The 16,261-nt window shown below is 72.4% G+C and overlaps 4 protein-coding genes and 1 long non-coding RNA gene across 8 annotated transcripts; 2 read left to right on the forward strand and 3 right to left on the reverse strand.

Annotated features, from left to right (window-relative positions):
• The first annotated feature begins 272 nt into the window (after positions 1-272).
• On the forward strand, positions 273-2,409 carry DCXR (dicarbonyl and L-xylulose reductase). 2 transcript variants are annotated; one of them, XM_084862067.1, is made up of 8 exons: positions 273-402; positions 628-725; positions 1,303-1,457; positions 1,538-1,580; positions 1,728-1,827; positions 1,892-1,926; positions 2,037-2,154; positions 2,237-2,409. In XM_084862067.1, the coding sequence occupies exons 1-8, from the start codon at positions 351-353 to the stop codon at positions 2,338-2,340; spliced, it is 705 nt and encodes a 234-aa protein (XP_084718193.1). In that variant the 5' UTR covers positions 273-350; the 3' UTR covers positions 2,341-2,409. The 2 variants fall into 2 exon arrangements, with proteins under 2 accessions (XP_084718193.1, XP_084718192.1); XM_084862066.1 differs by having other exon boundaries at positions 274-402; positions 1,892-1,956.
• A 141-nt stretch (positions 2,410-2,550) lies between these two features.
• On the reverse strand, positions 2,551-5,927 carry RAC3 (Rac family small GTPase 3). Of its 2 annotated transcripts, XM_084862088.1 has the most exons (6): positions 5,743-5,926; positions 5,322-5,393; positions 4,946-5,063; positions 4,792-4,854; positions 3,713-3,872; positions 2,551-3,578 (listed from the first exon to the last, which is right to left on the reverse strand). In XM_084862088.1, exons 1-6 carry the CDS (start codon positions 5,775-5,777, stop codon positions 3,448-3,450), a joined length of 579 nt encoding a protein of 192 aa, XP_084718214.1. In that variant the 5' UTR covers positions 5,778-5,926; the 3' UTR covers positions 2,551-3,447. The 2 variants fall into 2 exon arrangements, with proteins under 2 accessions (XP_084718214.1, XP_084718215.1); XM_084862089.1 differs by lacking the exon at positions 5,322-5,393 and having other exon boundaries at positions 3,319-3,578; positions 5,743-5,927.
• A 455-nt stretch (positions 5,928-6,382) lies between these two features.
• Positions 6,383-13,416, reverse strand: LRRC45 (leucine rich repeat containing 45). 2 transcript variants are annotated; one of them, XM_084861961.1, is made up of 17 exons: positions 12,958-13,416; positions 12,377-12,438; positions 12,050-12,120; positions 11,638-11,816; positions 11,350-11,478; positions 10,452-10,564; positions 10,240-10,298; positions 9,951-10,028; positions 9,587-9,722; positions 9,426-9,503; positions 8,661-8,772; positions 8,461-8,531; positions 7,962-8,054; positions 7,771-7,863; positions 7,309-7,479; positions 7,083-7,230; positions 6,383-6,898 (listed from the first exon to the last, which is right to left on the reverse strand). In XM_084861961.1, exons 1-17 carry the CDS (start codon positions 13,175-13,177, stop codon positions 6,702-6,704), a joined length of 2,010 nt encoding a protein of 669 aa, XP_084718087.1. In that variant the 5' UTR covers positions 13,178-13,416; the 3' UTR covers positions 6,383-6,701. The 2 variants fall into 2 exon arrangements, with proteins under 2 accessions (XP_084718087.1, XP_084718086.1); XM_084861960.1 differs by having other exon boundaries at positions 7,309-7,482; positions 12,958-13,415.
• A 217-nt stretch (positions 13,417-13,633) lies between these two features.
• CENPX (centromere protein X) lies at positions 13,634-15,848 on the forward strand. The gene is made up of 6 exons (XM_084862118.1): positions 13,634-13,739; positions 14,766-14,817; positions 14,980-15,033; positions 15,198-15,286; positions 15,380-15,555; positions 15,663-15,848. Exons 1-5 carry the CDS (start codon positions 13,710-13,712, stop codon positions 15,392-15,394), a joined length of 240 nt encoding a protein of 79 aa, XP_084718244.1. The 5' UTR covers positions 13,634-13,709; the 3' UTR covers positions 15,395-15,555; positions 15,663-15,848.
• Positions 15,447-15,765, reverse strand: LOC311610639. Its single transcript, XR_014792996.1, has 3 exons — positions 15,684-15,765; positions 15,589-15,632; positions 15,447-15,535 (listed from the first exon to the last, which is right to left on the reverse strand). It is a non-coding gene; the product is annotated as an uncharacterized lncRNA (long non-coding RNA).
• Positions 15,849-16,261: the final 413 nt, after the last annotated feature.

Raw genomic sequence — 16,261 nt, forward strand, 5'->3', positions numbered from 1 at the left:
GGGAGTGTGCAGGAGGCAGCTGGTCGGTGTTTCTTATTCTCTCTCCCTCTCCCTTCTCTGTAAAAAAATCAATAAAATATTAATTTTTTTTAAAAAGCAGCAGCATGAGCCCCGCGTTCCCATTGGTCACCCCCACACCGGGCTTGGCCGCCGTGGTCCCCGCGCAGGACAAGGCGGGCGGGACCAGCCGGACCCGCTTCGCGCTCCGCGGTGCCTCGCCACCGGCCCCGCCGCGCCCCCTCCTTTGGGCCAATCGTCCGCCAGGCCCTGCCCCGCCCCGCGCCGCGCCGCCCCGCCCCGCCCGCAGCCCGGAGCGCAGCCCGGCCCCAGGCGCCGCATTCGGCACCGCCATGGAGCTGGGGCTCGCGGGGCGCCGGGCGCTCGTCACCGGGGCGGGCAAAGGTGCGGCGGCGGCGGGGCGGCGGGCGGGGCTGCCCGGGGCCCCTCTGAGCCCCTCTGAGCCCGGCTCCCCGCTCCGCCCCCCGCTCCCCGCCCCTCTGAGCCCGGCTCCCCGCTCCCCGCTCCGCTCCCCGCTCCCCGCCCCCCCTGAGCCCCTCTGAGCCCGCTCCCCGCTCCGCCCCCCGCTCCCCGCCCCTCTGAGCCCGCTCCCCGCTCCGCTCCCCGCAGGCATCGGGCGCAGCACGGTCCGGGCGCTGCACGCGGCGGGGGTGCGGGTGGTGGCCGTGAGCCGCACCCAGGGCGACCTGGACAGCCTGGTCCGCGAGGTACGGCCCCGGGCGGCGGGCCCCGGCCCCGGGCACCGGGCGGGTCGGGCCGCGGGGCCGAGCGCGCAGACTCCGGGCTCCGAGCGGCCTCCGGGAGCGCCGCCTCCGGGCTGGAAGCAGCAGACATGGCGGCCTGGCGCCGGCCCAGGCGGCGGGGAGGGCGGGCAGGAGGAAGTGAGCTGTGGGGGGCTGGTCCCCAAGCTCCCAGCGGCGCAGAGGCCAGCCACCTCCCTCCCGCCTCCCCAGCGTCCGGGGGTTCTGAGCCCTAAGAAGGTGCCGGCTCCTGGGGACCCCCCCCCCCCGTGGGTCTGAGAGCTCAGCCTCGCAGCCCCTCCCTGTGGGCAGAGCCCCCTGTGCCCTCCTCAGGCAGAGCTCCCTCACTGCCGTCCCCCGTGAATGCCGTCCCCCCCCCTCCCCCGTGAATGCCGTCCCTCCCCCCCCCACCCCCCCACCCCGTGAATGCCGTCCCCCCCCCTCCCCCGTGAATGCCGTCCCCCATGACTGCCGTCCCCCGTGAATGATGCCCCCCCCCCGCCGTGAATGCCGTCCCCCAATAACTGCCGTCCCCCACGAGCAGTGCCCGGGGGTGGAGCCCGTGTGCGTGGACCTGGGCGACTGGGCGGCCACGGAGCGGGCGCTGGCCGGCGTGGGCCCGGTGGACCTGCTGGTGAACAACGCCGCCATGGCGCTGCTGCAGCCCTTCCTGGAGGTCACCAAGGAGGCCTGTGACACGTGAGGCCCCCGGGGCGGGCGGGAGGGACCCCCAGGGCGCAGCCCAGCCCCTGACCAGATGTCTGCCCGTCTGCTCGCAGCGCCTTCGACGTGAACCTGCGGGCGGTGGTCCAGGTGTCCCAGGTGAGCGGCCAGGGCGGGGGGCGGGGGGCAGGTGTCCCAGGTGAATGGCGGGGGGGGGGGGGGGGTGCAGGTGTCCCAGGTGAGTGGCGGGGGGGGGGGGGCGCGGAGGGCCAGGGGGATGGCCCCCTCACCGTCTCTGAATTCCAGATCGTGGCGCGGGGCCTGATCGCCCGCGGGGCCCCCGGGTCCATCGTGAACGTGTCCAGCCAGGCCTCCCAGCGGGCACTCGCCAACCACAGCGTCTACTGTGAGTGCGCCCTACCCCCACCCCCAGCCTGCAGCCGGCCCCCACTTACAGCCCCTCCGCACAGGTGCCACCAAGGGGGCCCTGGACATGCTGACCAAGGTGATGGCTATGGAGCTCGGGCCTCACAAGGTGGGCCTGCTGGGGCGCCCCATCCCTGGGTGCCGGGCCCCCCAGCCCGCCGTGCTGAGCCCCCGTCTGTCCCTGCACAGATCCGCGTGAACACAGTGAACCCCACGGTGGTGATGACCCCCATGGGCAAGGCCAACTGGAGCGACCCCGTGAAGGCCAAGACCATGCTGGACCGGATCCCGCTGGGCAGGTTTGCGGGTGAGTCGGGGGGGGGGGGTGCGGGGGGGGCACGGCCTGCCTGGGCGAGGAGAGAGGAGCTTCCCACCCCCTCCGCCCGCAGAGGAGCAGGACGTGGTGGACGCCGTCCTCTTCCTGCTGAGTGACAGCAGCAGCATGACCACCGGCTCCGCGGTGCCCGTGGACGGGGGCTTCCTGGCCACCTGAGCCCCCCAAGCCCTGCTCCCTGTGAGCCCTGCCCCCTCCGCCCCCCAATAAACACGATGCTGCTGCTCAGCCTGCCGGCCCTGCTGGGGGCGGGTGGACAGGGGTCCCCGGGGCCCTGGCCGGTGGCAGCCTGGCTCCTGGCCTGAGGTCTTCAGACGAGGCCCCCTTTCCGGAGGCTGGAACCTTCCAGAAGTTCCTGTAGCTCCTAACAATGGCTGTTTAAGCAGCAAAGTTCCCGAAAACCTGGCTGCTGGCCCTACAGGCCAGTGAGCCCTCTCAGACCGCGGCCTCGGGTCACGGGCTGCCTGGAGCCGTGCCCGCGGCCGGGGCTGAAGTCCGGGCGCCTGGGCCTCAGCTCCGGCCGACGGTCTCACCCCCACCGTCCCGACCTCCTGTGGCCCCTGGCCCCTGGCTGCCCCCACCTCGCCATGCTGACCTCTGCACCTGGTCCGCTGGGTTCTCAGCCTGGACAGCCCCCCTGACTTCTCGCAGACTCAGCGCCACACACACAGGAGGGGGAGCGTGGGGGGGCCGCACACACGGGGCTCCGGGCCTGACTGCGGACTGTCCCCCCACGCCGACCGCTGACTGTCCCCCCACACCCGGAGCCCGAGGGCTCCCCCACAGGCCCATGCCGGGCTCTTTCCGCCCCCACCCCCACCCGGGCCAGATACACTGGCTCCCACTCCCCTCCGGGGCTGCTGTGGGGTTGGGGCCTCGGAACAGGCTCACCCCCCGCACCAGGGCGACGGTCAGAGGCAGCAGATGCTGGAGAACGTTTATTGTATAAAATAAAACAGGGACAGAAGCCCACCCCCCACCCTCAACCCCGCCCCCGCCCCCGTCAGGGAAGCCCATCCTGGGGCTCCCTGCACCCCCTCCTGCAGCCTGAGGGAGACCCCGCTCCCTCCCGGCTCTGCGGGCCGGGCAGGCTGAGCCGGGCCCCACCGAGGAGGAGCGAGGCTGAACCCACCGCCTGGCCCCCCATGCTCCTGGCCTTCCCCACCCCCCGCACCCCACAGCAGACTTGGACACAGGACAGCTCAGCACGACAGCAGACGGGGGGGGGGGGGGGGGGGGCGCGGGGGGGGGGGTCCCCAGGCCGGGCTAGAAGACGGTGCACTTCTTCCCCGGCTTCTTCACGGGCGGCGGGCACAGCACCGCCCGGATCGCCTCGTCGAACACGGTCTTCAGGCCGCGCTGGGTCAGGGCCGAGCACTCCAGGTACTTGACCGAGCCTGGGCCGGGGAGAGGAGAGGAGAGTGAGGCAGGAGGGCAGGGGCCCTGGGGCAGGGAGAGGGAGGAGATGAGAGTGAGGCAGGGGGACGAGGGCGAGGGGGCGGGCGGGTCCGTGGCCGGAGGGCCCACTCACCGATCTCCCGGGCCATGGCCAGGCCCTGCGGGTAGGTGATGGGCGCCAGCTTCTTGTCCCGCAGCCGCTCGATGGTGTCCTTGTCGTCCCGCAGGTCCAGCTTGGTGCCCACCAGCAGGATGGGCGTGTGGGGGCAGTGGTGCCGCACCTCCGGGTACCACTGCGGGGAGGGAGCGCTGACCCACCCTCCGGGCTCCTCCCCAGGGCGCCTGCCTCACGGCCCCAGACCCACACTCAGCACCCCGCTTCACAGCCGACCGCGCGGCCGGATGGGGGACAAGAATCCCCAGCCGGGCCCTGGCTGGTGTGGCTCAGGGGATGGAGTGTCAGCCTGTGGACTGAAGGGTTCAGGGTTCGATTCCCGTCAGGGCACAGGCTCGGGTTTTGGGCTGTATCCCCAGGAGGGCGCCTGCAGGAGGCAGCCGAACAATGATTCTCTCCCATCAGTGATGTTTTGCTCCCTCTCCCTTTCTCTCTGATATCAATAAAAACATATTTTTAAAAGAAAGAAAGATCCCAAGCCGGTTTGGCTCATTGGATAGAGCGTCGGCCTGCAGACTCCAGGGTCCCAGGTTAAGGGCATATAGCTTGGTTTCCAGCACATCCCCAGTAAGGAGTGTGCAGGAGGCAGCTGATCAATGTTTCTCTCACTGTTTCTAACTCTGTCCCTCTCCCTTCTTCTCCGTAAAAAATCAGTAAAATATATTTTAAAAAGCAAGAATCCCCAGGTGGAAGCTTCCAGGCCTGTTGGAAGCCGGGGCCCTTCCCCTCTCACCACCCTGCCCAGCCCGTACCCTGTCCCCCAGCCCTGAGACCCACACCAGGCAAAGGGCGTCTCCACCTCCCGAGGACCGTTAGCCTGGCGAGGTCTTCAGGCCAGAGACCCTGTCCCATCAGAGCAAGCCCCCGGCCCGCCTCCCCTGGGGCCCCCCAGGCCCCCGACCCCCCAGACCCTCCTCCCTTCGGGGCCCCCCAAGCCCCCGGCCCTCCTCCCGTCGGACAGGCCCCCCATCCCCCATCCCCTCCTCCCCTCGGGCCCCCCAGGCCCCCGGCCCTCCTCCCCTCGGAGCCCCCCCTACCTTGGCGCGCACGTTCTCGAAGGAGGCCGGGCTCACCAGGGAGAAGCAGATCAGGAAGACGTCCTGGGGAGGGAGGAGCCGGGTGGAGGTGGCCCAGGAGGCCCGCGTCCCCCCAGGGCCTCACCCCCCGCCCCCCGGGGCCGCCGCCGCCTACGGTTTGCGGGTAGGAGAGCGGCCGCAGGCGGTCGTAGTCCTCCTGCCCCGCCGTGTCCCACAGCCCCAGGTTCACCGGCTTCCCGTCCACCATCACGTTGGCCGAGTAGTTGTCGAACCTGCGGGGACGGGGGTCACCGGCGGCCCGGGAGCCCGGCCCCCGCGCCCCCCGCCCCGCGCCCCCCGGAGCCCGGCCCCCGCGCCCCCAGCCCCGCGCCCCCCGGAGCCCGGCCCCCGCGCCCCCAGCCCCGCGCCCCCCGGAGCCCGGCCCCCGCGCCCCCCGCCCCCCCGGAGCCCGGCCCCCCGCCCCCCGGAGCCCGGCCCCCCCGGAGCCCCCCGGACCCCGCGCCCCGCCCCGCCCCGCGCCCCGCGCTCACACGGTGGGGATGTACTCCCCGGGGAAGGCGTTGGTCGTGTAGCTGATGAGCAGGCAGGTCTTGCCCACGGCGCTGCGGGCGGAGGGCAGCACGTGGCTCCGGGCCCTCGGACCCGCGGCCGCGAGGCAGCCCCGCCCCGGCCCCGGCCCAGCCCCGCCCCAGGGCCCGGGGACGGGGTCCCGCGTGCAGGACCCGCAGCGCCCGGCCCGGGAGGGGGCCTGGGAGCGGGCTGCGGGCCGAGGGCGGCGGGAGGGAGGGCGGCCGGTGCCGCCGGTGAGGCCCGCCCCGCCCGCATGGAGGCCCGGTCCGGCCCGGAGCATCAGGTGGGCCGGCGGGAGGCCTCGCGGGGAGCGGGGAGCCGGCCCGCCCCGCCCCGCCGCACCCTCCGCCGCCCCGGCCCCGCGCCCGGCCCCGCACTCACCCGTCGCCGACCACCACGCACTTGATGGCCTGCATGGGCGCGGCCCGGCGCGGGGGCAGCTGCGGAGAAATGCCCGCCGCGCCCGCAGCGCCCGCCGCACCGGCCGAGCCGAGCCGAGCGCCGGGCCGAGCGCCGGGCCGAGCCGAGCGGCGGAGACAGCCGAGCGCCGCCGAGCGCCGGGCGCGGACACAGCCGAGCGCGCCCGCCGGGGGCGCGGGCTTCCGGAGAGGGAGGGGGTGCGGGCCCGGAGCCCCCCGCCCGCCGGAGCCCGGCCCCTCGCCCCCCGCCCCCCGCCCCCCGCCCGCCGGTCCCGGAGCCCGGCCCCTCGCTCCCCGCCCCCCGGAGCCCGGCCCCCCGCCCCCCGCCCCCCGGGCTCGGAGCTCGGCCGGGCGCACGGGGCTCCCAGGCCGCGAGCCCCGAGGACAGCCGCCGCGATGCACACGCGGGGTGTCCGCGCGCGTGGCCGCCCAGGGGACGCTCCCGGCCCGCCGCCCGCCTGCGGGGACGCGCGGGGACCTGGGCGTTTGCAGGCACAGCCCCCCGGGGGCGGCCAGCAGCGCCCAGGCCATTGCCCGGGGCCAGCCGGCCTCCCGGACTCGCAGCGGGGCGCAGGCTGACGGAGAAGGCCGGAGCCAGAACGTATCACAAAGTGGAAAAGTTCTTTATTTCAAACGCCCTGAGTCCACACTGGAAGGCGATGCGGGGTGAGGAGGGAGCCGGGAGGGCTCTGCCCCCCAGGGTCCCCCGTCACCCGCGTCGTCTCAGGCGCCCGTGTCGGGGTGGGTCCGCGGGGCAGGGCAGGGGCGCCGGCCACTCCCGCCAGTGGCCGCCTGGGAGCCCCCGGGGTGGGGGCTGAGCTGGGAGCAGATGGTCTTGGCACCGATTTCTCGGGGCGGCTGCACCCCGCACCCCGCACCGCCAGCCGCCACCTCCCCGCTGTCCTGGGGGCTCCGCCTCCCTCACTTGTGGGGGCTCAGGGCCCTCGCGGGGGACCCCTGCACGTAGGCCAGGACCGCGCTTTGCAAGAAGCTGGCCCTCTGCGCCTCCTCCTCCCGGATGCGCGCGATCTCCGCGTCCCGCAATCGCAGCTTCTCGCGGAGGCTGGCGTTCTCGCTCTCCCGGTCCAGCAGCGCCTCCCGGTGGCCACTCGCCATCACTGCGGGGGAGGAAGCTCAGTGCCCAGGCATCAGCCGCTCAGAGGGCCACAGAGAGGACGCCGGTGGGGTTTGGGGTCCCATAGGCGCCTCTCAGAGCCAGACCTTGTCCCAGCCCCGCCCCCACCTATGGCCAGGGAGACCGGGTCCTGCAGGGCCCTGGGGGGGGGGGGGGCGGGCCCTCACCTCTCAGCTGGCGCTCCAGGGCTGCCACCTTCTCCTTCAGCCCTTCCTGGGCGGCCAGCTCCGCCTGCAGGCGGCCGTTCTGCTCCTGGAACTCCACCCGCACCCGGGTCACCTCCACCACCTTTTCCTGGTCCTTGTTGCTCAGCTCCTGCCAGGCACATGGGTGAGAGGGCGCGGGGGGAGCGGGGGCAGGCACCCCGGAGGGAGCCCCCGAAGGCCCGGTTACCTGCTGCAGCTCCTCCAGGCGCCGCCTCAGCGCCTCCACCTGCAGGCCCAGCTGGCCGCCCCGCGCCTGGGCCTCGGCCACCATCTGCTTCTGCTGCAGGCAGGTGGCCTGCGCCTCGTCCCGCGCCTGCGCCAGCAGCCGCAGCTTCTCCTCCAGGTGCCCCAGGCGCTGCTGCTGCAGGGGCCACGGGCTGGTGAGTGCGGGGCCTGCCTGTGGCCCGGGCGTGGCCCCAGCTCCTGCCGGGGACCCCCAGGCAGCAGCGAGGAGCGAGCCCTCTCCGACCAGGGAGCTTTCGTTTGAACAATGTGGTCAGTGCAGCTCAACCAGGCGTGGGCCGTGGGCCGTGGGGCCTGACTCCTCCCCCACCTGGACACGGTGTCAGTGTAACACGGGTCCGTTCTGCCTGCTCCCCGCCTGCACTCTGGAGCTCCCGTCCCCTCTGCAGCCGGGCCCCGGCCTCACCTCCTCCAGGCGGACCTGGCTCTTGGCCTTCATGAGCTCCTCCTCAGCCCGGCCGCGCTCCCCGAGGGCCGCCGCCTTCGCCCGGCTCAGCTCCTGCAGCACAGAGACCGGCTGGCCCTCCTCCCGGCTCTGCCCACCGATGGGGCCTCCGTGGCTGAGGGAGGGGGTCCCCGGAGCCCGGCCTGCATCACCTCCTCCAGGGACAGCCGCGCGGCCTCCAGCCTCTGCACCCGCTCCTGCAGGGCCCGCTCGCTCTCCTCCAGGTGGCGTGCCATGTGCTCCACCTGCCGGGGGCAGGGCCAGGGCCATTGGGCTGGCTCCAGCCCCCCTCCCGCCCCCCCCGTGGGACCCTGACCCTGGGAGGCAGGGGGATCTCGGGGACCCTGTTCCTTCCCAGGGGCTGCCCCGAGCTTCTCAGGAAGCAGAGATGGAGGGCAGGTCCCAGCGCCACGCCCGGCGGCACCGAGCCCTCGGCAGCCTGCGCGGCGGCCCCAGGAGGGTCCCTCCGGGCCCTGGTTAGGAGGTTCTGGGTCTGGTGTCGGCCGGGGCAGGTGAAAGGCTGCCACCTAGCACCCGAGGGCGTGAGGGGAGCCCAGCCAGGGGGGTCCTTGGGGACGTCGGGCTGCCCTGAGGCGCCTGCAGGCCCAGGCGGGCAGAGGGGGAGCGCGAGGCCAGACAGGAAGGAGGCACCTCCTTGGCGCGCAGCTGCTCCGCGTCCTCCAGGCTCTGCCGAGACCGCCGCTTCTCCAGGTCCAGGCGCTCTGACGGGAAGGCAGCCATGGACCGGCTCCTCGGGCCCCGTCCCAGGCCTCCGCCCGCTCACCTGCCCCGCCCCCGTCCCCAGGCCTCAGCCCGCCCGCCCCCGGCCCCCGGCCCCCGCCGGCGCCCACCCTCGGCCTGCACGGCCCGCATCTTCAGCTCGGCCGCCGTGGTGGTCAGCTCCTGCCTGGCCCGGAACAGCTGGTCCTGCTGCGACTTCGCCTTCCGCTCCAGCTCGTCCACCTGGGAAGCCGGCTCTGTGGAGGGGCCGCTCTCCCCAGCCTCGCACACCCTGGGCCTGGGCCCGCACCCCTCTACCGGGCCCGCACCCCTCTACTGGGCCCTGCACCCCTCTACCGGCCCCGCACCCCTCTACCGGGCCCTGCACCCCTCTACCGGCCCCGCACCCCTCTACCGGGCCCTGAACCCCTCTACCGGGCCCGCACCCCTCTACCGGGCCCGCACCCCTCTACCGGGCCCTGAACCCCCCTACCGGGCCCGCACCCCCCTATCGGGCCCGCACCCCTCTACTGGGCCCTGAACCCCCCTACTGGGCCCGCACCCCTCTACCGGGCCCTGAACCCCTCTACTGGGCCCTGCACCCCCCTACGGGCCCGCACCCCTCTACCGGCCCTGCACCCCTCTACCGGGCCCTGCACCCCCCTACGGGCCCGCACCCCTCTACCGGGCCCTGCACCCCCCTACGGGCCCGCACCCCTCTACCGGGCCCACACCCCTCTACCGGGCCCGCACCCCTCTACCGGGCCCACACCCCTCTACCGGGCCCGCACCCCCTCTACCGGGCCCTGAACCCCTCTACCGGGCCCTGAACCCTACCGGGCCCGCACCCCCTCTACTTGGCCCTGCACCCCTCTACCGGGCCCGCACCCCTCTACCTGGTTTCGCAGTAGCAGGTTCTTCTCGTTGGCAGCGGACAGGTCTCTGAGCAGCTTGGACTCGCGCTCTGCAGCTTCCTAGGGGCGAGGCGGGGAGGGACCAGTGTGGGCCGCCTGCTGCCACGTCCGGCCTGGCGTCCACGCCGCCCCCGCCCGCCCACCTGCTGCTGCAGCCGGTGCTCCTTGGCTTGCTTCTGCGCCAGGCTCTGCTGCTCCTGCTCCGCCGCGGCCAGCAGCTCCCCCAGGTCCTGGGCCTTCTGCTCCGACAGCGCCAGGGCGGCCTCGGCCATCTGCAGCCTGCAGGGAGAGCCGTCCGCCCCTCCTGAGCCCGCCAGGCTGGCCCGGGCCTCGCCTCCACCTCACAAAAGCCTCCGTTCACACTGTCCCCCCGGCCGCTGTTCACCTCCTCCAAGCTGTTCCCACCTTCACTTTACACACAGGAACGCGGGCCCGTGTCTGCACCCCCCCGGCCTGTGGGCCTGTCTGCCCGGAGCCTCCCGCCCACCCCCGCCTCCCTCCGCTCACTTGGCCTTGAGGGCGTTGATGATGGAGTGCCTCTCGTCCAGGGCCTCCTGAAGCTGCCCCACGCGCAAGGCCGACGCCCTTCGGGCAGAGAGGGGGGTCAGGGAACCCGGGCAGCGCCCTGTCTCCTGCTCCCCCACCCCTCAGGCACGGGGCTGGGAGCACTGTGCTGCCTGCACTCGCTGAGAGCACAGGCCACACCCTTCCCCGCGAGCAGGTGACAGGCTCAGGCTGGGCCACCCCGAGGTCAGAGGCACAGCCCGGGCCCTGGCGCCCGCGGAGCCCCGCTCACCTGCTGCTCCGGGCCAGCTCCTCCCGCTGCTGCTCGATGGTCTCCATCAGGTCCAGGAACTGAGGGCAGACACAGAGCCGGGGCTCGGTGGGAAGGCGGGGACCCCCCAGGGAGCAGCGCCCCCGGTGCCGGCCACTCGGAGGGGCCAGGCCGGCCAGGGGCCTGGGACCACGCAGCCGGGCCGGGGCCGTGCCAGGCGGCGCCGGGCTCACCTGCTTGGACTTCTCCTCCCGCAGGTGCCGCACCTCCTTGCTGAGCACGCGGGTGCGGGCGCGGCTCTCTCGGGAGGCGGCCTCCCGGTCCTGGCTGTGCTCCATGGCTTGCTCTGCAGGGGGGCACCGTATGAACCACCGGGGGGCGGCTCGGCCCGGCCCGAGCTCAGAGGCCGGCAGCCGAGGACCAGGCCTGTGCGTGGCAGTGGCTCACCCGCCGCCATGCCGACGCCCAGGGCACGGGGGATGCAGAGGCGTCAGCGTCGGTGTGGGGGGCGCCAGGCAGGGGTGGGGGCACACGTGGAGAGAGACGTTTGTCCCCGAGGTGAAAGGCCACGGGGTGACTCCAGCACGGGGTGAGCTCCGTGCGCTGGGAAGACCTGGGCAGCATGTGGAGAGGGACCAGCCAGGAGGGGCCTGGTGTCGGGAGTGATGACCCAGAGGCAGGCCCAGGACGGAGGAGCCTGAAGGAGGTGGCACGGCCTAGGCAGCCCCAGCAGGAGGTGGAGAGCAAGCTGGGCAGGGCTCCAGCCGAGGGGGGGGGGCCCTCGATGGCTGGTAGGATGAGGAGTCTTTGGGAAAGGCGGGGGGCTCTGCTGGGCCCGGGCCGAGGGCCACGGAGGCCGTGGCTCGGACCTGGTGGCCCTACAACCACACGGCTCCCATGCACGGCCGTGAACTCAGGGGTGGCAGGGACAGATGCCTCCGGAGGCAGCAGCTCGGCCACGCTGCCTCAGTTTGCTCATCTGTGAAATGGGCGACCACCCTCGGGGGATCTAAGAACCGAATGAGCAGGTCCCAGGAGCAGCTCTCCCTCGTTTTTAATCCAGGGACACCCCCTCCCCGGAGGCGGGGCCTCGGTCACTTTATGGTCTGACGGCTCCAAACGGCACCATACCCACGGCTCTGAGGACGTCGCTGGGCACGCTGTTCCCGGCCAGCTCCAGCCGCCACAGGCTCCGGTTGCTGGAGAGGCAGCTCGCCAGGGCCCGGCCGCCCAGGAGGCCGATGTTGTTCCAGCGCAGGTCTGAGCAGGGGGGAGACCTCGTCACCTGGAAGCCGGCCTGGCCGGGTGCTTCCTCTGGGGGGTCACCAGCAGGCAGGAGCCGTGTGGCTCACCCCACCCCCGCCCTCGGCTCCCGAGGGACTAAGGAAGTGGCAGGGGCGGGGGGCGGGCCAGGCTCACCCAGCTGCTGCAGGCCGGTGTTGGCCTTAAGGGCCAGGGCCAGCTCCTCGGCGCCCTGGTGGCTGATCTGGTTGTTGCGGAGGTCCAGCTGCCGCAGGGCGGGGTTGCCCGCCAGCGCCCGGCAGAAGGTGGCGAAGGCCTCTTCCCAGGCCCCCAAGTTGTTCCACTCCAGGGTGAGGCTGCGGGAGGGGTGGAGGGGCACCTGCTCCCATGAGGCCCCTGGGGCTCCGGGGGGCGAGGGGGGGGGGTGCAGGCCTGGGTATCTCTGGCAGGAAGTCTGGAGCCACATGCGTAACCCGTACCCGCCTGATCCCCACAGACGGACGGCAAACAGGGGCAGCGGGCTGGAAGGTGGGAACCCTCAGGGCAGAACCCAGTCCTCATTGTGCGGGGGGGGGGGGCATCACCTCACCTCTGAATGGACTTGTTCTGTCGGAGGAGTTTTCCCAGAGCCTCAGCCCCTCTGGCCTGGAGGTTGTTGCCCTGGACAGACAGGAGGAGGCAGACCCGTTATCCGGGCCGGGCACACCCCACAGGGCCCTGGTCAGGCGGTGGGCGAGGCCAGGCCACCGGGGGCCGGTTCGTTTGGTTTGCTTATGGGGACCCTCTGGACACACACACACACACACACACGCCCAGAACCCCCAGGACACAGGGATGCTTACAGACACAGGCTCCAGCCAGGCCACACCCCAGGCCGCCGGGCACCCCCTTCCTCCCCCTCTCGCGGGCCCCGCACCTTCAGGTCCAGGCGCCGCAGGATGGTGTTGGCACACAGCCCCTGGAGCAGCAGAGCGGCCCCTGGAAGGGGGCAGGGAGTCACTCTCTGCCCTAGGGGCCCGGGATGGCCCCATCTTGGGGTACCTCCCCCCCAGACTCCTGGGAGGGAAGACGGTCCAGGCAGCAGCCCCCACACACAATCAGGTTCAGGGCGTCAGCCAGGAGCCCCATCCTGTGTCAGGTCTGAAAAACCCACACCCTCTGCCCAGCATGGAGCCAGGCCGCCGGCACCCTGGACTCTCCTGATGCTTCTTGGTTACAAAGCAACTGCCCCAAGCTTGCAGAAGGGACCTCGCTGCCTGCTTTAACGCCAAGGCCAAGAGGAGGAACCTCCCGGGGTCTCCATGGTAAGGTGACCAGACGTCCCGATTTTTAACAATTTGTCCTGCCAAAACCGGGCCGTCTGGTCACCTTACGAGTCCATGGGGACACGTGTGGGACGGAGTCTCTTTCGGGACTTGAGGGCCGGGCGCAGCGGGACCGGGGGAGGCGGCCGGGGCCAGGGCTCGGAGTGCCGGGCCGCCGGGGCCCGCCGCCCACCTTCCTCGCTCAGCATGCAGTCGCTCAGGACCAACTCCGTCAGCTGGGCCTCCCTGGGCAGCAGCGCGCCCAGTGCCCTGCAGGTGTCCAGGGTCAGGCTCTGCGCCGCCAAGTCCAGCCGGCCCCGCGGCAGCTCGTGCAGGCGCTGCAGCACGGTCTCCTGCGGCTCGGCGCCCCGCTCCCGGCACAGCCGGCTGTAGGAGCGCAGGAACTCCTCCATGTCCGGGCCGCCGGCAGGGCGCCTCCACGCCGCGAGCGCCGGACCCCAGCGTCCTCAGTCAGGGCCAGCTGGGTACAACGAACGGGCTCTACAGGTGAGAGGCCCCAGGTGGACAGGGGTGGCCTGCGGCCGGCGCGGAGCCGCGGGGCCGAGCCAGGCGTCACGTGTACTCGGGACCCCAAACCTCGCGCATCGCTCGGCGGGGTCCGCGGGCGCCTCAGTATCCAGGAAGAGCAGGGTGCGCCGGGAACGGCTGGCGGAACTACAACTCCCAAAAGGCTTTGCGGAGAAAAGGGTGCTCGTCACTGGCCAATGAGAGAGAAGGGGGCGGGCGCGCGCGCTGGGACGCCAGCCCGAAGTCGGGGCAACGCGCTCCGAGCCAATGGGAGGGGGGACGAGGGCAGGGCTTAGGAGTGCGCGCTCCGGTATGATTGGCTGGAGGCGTATGGGTGTGGCTAAAATGGGGCGCGCTTAGGGCTCATTGGCTGGGAGCGCGAGTGCGGGCCGAGGGGCGCGCGCGGCGGTGGCGGCCATGGAGGGGACCAGCGCCGGCTTCCGGAAGGTGAGCGTGGGGGCGCGGGGGTCGGGGTCGGGAGGCCCCTTTAGGGCGAGCGCATCCCCAGATCCAGCCGCGACCCCAGCCCGCGCGCCCCTGGCTGCCCCCGTGGCTCCGCTGCAGCTCGGCCTGGTTTCGGGCGCCGCCGGCGCTTCGTTAACAGCCCCGGCCGGCCAGGCCCGTGCCTGCACCCGACACGGGTCACCCCGTGAACGCGGCGCCGTCGGCGATGGGAACTGCTCGCCCGTCACTGGGAGGGCGGGAGCCGGTCCTCTGCACCCGGCGAAGGCGGCTCGGCCTCCGGTGCTCGCTCGGCTCTGAGCGCTGTAACCGGGAAGGGGCGCCGGGGGCCGCAGCCCCAGGGTGGCCTCGGCCTTGCCGGGAGGGGGCTTCTCGCTGGTCCGCCTTCCCCTCGGTTCCTCCATCACCGGGATCGTGGCTCTGCCTGGCCCCGGGATAGTCGCCGAGGCCCGGGTGACTGCGGGGGGCTGTGAGAACCCCGTATGACAGCTGGAGACGGCGCGGGGCTGTCCTCTGTCCCGCCCACCTGGCAGCTCAGGGCCTCCAGCCCAGGACTCCGTCCAGCTGGGGGCGCGGTCACTGCCCCTGAACGGCTCTTCCTGGGCGGGCGCCGGGCGCGGCAGGGAAGGGTGCCGGGGAGCGGGGAGAGGCTGAGAGCCTCCCGTCCCATCCTGCCCTCTGCTCTGTCACTGGTATAGCGGCTGCTGCTTCCTGTTGGCGCCGCCCCCAGGGGGCGCCCTAGCTCTTCCTGGGGTCTGGCCCTTCCTGGTAGCCGCAGGGACCAGCAGGTGGGAGGCCGCGGCTGCTCCCCCAGTAGCCGTGTGAGGTGGGGGCATGAGGCTGCCCGGATTCCTGGAGAACCGGAGCCCCAGAGGGGCAGCTGTCACCTGGGCTGCCCCACCTGCCCACCACCCAGGCCGCGGGTCAGAAATCACACCCTCCACCCACCGCTGCCGGCGGGGTCTGTGGTAGCAGGTGGGGGCGGGCCAGTCACTGTCCTGTTGGTCCCAGGAGCTGGTGAGCAAGCTGCTGCACCTGCACTTCAAGGACGACAAGACCAAAGGTGGGCACCAGCCTGGGGCGGTGGGGCACCAGCCTGGGGCGGGAGGGCAGTTGGGGCTACAGGTGGCTCTGCAGGGGTCTGGGAGGAAGTGGAGTGCAGGGCAGCATGCCCTGGCAGGGCGGTGTGAGGGCGCTCAGTGACCTGCCTCCCTCCACCCTGCAGTCAGCGGGGACGCACTGCTGCTCATAGCCCAGCTGCTCAAGGTCTTCGTCGTAGGTGAGCCTGGCCTGGTCCCACCGGCACAGCACGGCTCCCCTTTGCCCACACATGTCGCCTGGCCCATGCCATCTGAGACCTCCTGAACTGCTGGGCTGAGGCCCGGGGGTTGGGGTCATGGCCTCAGCCTGGCCGCTCACTTCCCTCCCCTCCGGTCCCGGCAGAGGCGACCGTCCGCAGCATCAGGCAGGCCCAGGCCGAGGACCTGCCCTGTGTGGACGTGGAGCAGCTGGAGAAGGTGCTGCCGCAGCTGGTAGGTGGCCCGGGCATCTGCTTCCTGTCCCCGAGCAGGCTGAGCCGAGGGCCGGGCGGGCCGACCCCCAGGCTGAGCGCTCTCCCCCCACAGCTTCTGGACTTCTAGGCGCCCACTGCAGAGGCCACCTGTCCGGCTCCCGACCCAGCCCAGCACCCGTGTCTGTGGCCTCTGGCTCAGACAGGAAGGGCTGCTGCTCCGAGATGCTCGTCGGGCCCAGCACTGTCGTCCCCCGGGGCTCTGTCTGACCTGCTCGCGGCCTGGCCGCAGCTGCGGGGCCGCTGTGCGGGGCTCTGTCTGACCCGCTCGCGGCCTGGCCGCAGCTGCGGGGCCGCTGTGCGGGGCTCTGTCTGACCCGCTCGCGGCCTGGCCGCAGCTGCGGGGCCGCTGTGGGGACCAGGCTGTGGCGGGCAGAAGCGGGACCTTCCTCGGCTGACAGCGGCTGCACAGCCCTGCATGACATCAGAGCTGGTGCCCCTCCTCCCTTATGCTGCTCCCAGACGCCTCCCGAGCTGTAAACCTGTTCTCACAGCAACGGCAATAAATCAGGCCCTTCTCCCAGGCAGAGCCTCCTGTTGCCATTCACCACCCAGAGTCAGGTTTACAGCCCCCAAGCCTACCCCTCCATCCTGCCGCCGGGAGGCGTGGGGCCGACACCCCAACCTCACCCCCACCCCCCTTTAACTCTGAAAGCTGCGTCAACAGTGCCCAGGATGGGAACACCCAAAGGGCTCGGTCCAGTGATTAAGGGCTGGGGCAGAGCTACCCCCTCCACCAGGACCTGCCCCGCTCCTGGCCCTCCATCCCGCACTTGGCCTGCTGATCCCATCCTGCACTCCTCCCAGCCTCCACTCCTCCATCCTCTCCCAGCGCCTCGGCAGTCTGGGAGCACATGGGAGCGCCTAAACTTGAAGGGCCAGTGCCCGGGGGAGGGGGGGATCTCCAGGCCAGGCTGCCAGCCCACCCTAGGGTGCC

The sequence above is a fragment of the Pipistrellus hanaki genome (assembly GCF_964339955.1).
Source record: "Pipistrellus hanaki genome assembly, chromosome: 16".
Taxonomy (NCBI): domain Eukaryota; kingdom Metazoa; phylum Chordata; class Mammalia; order Chiroptera; family Vespertilionidae; genus Pipistrellus; species Pipistrellus hanaki.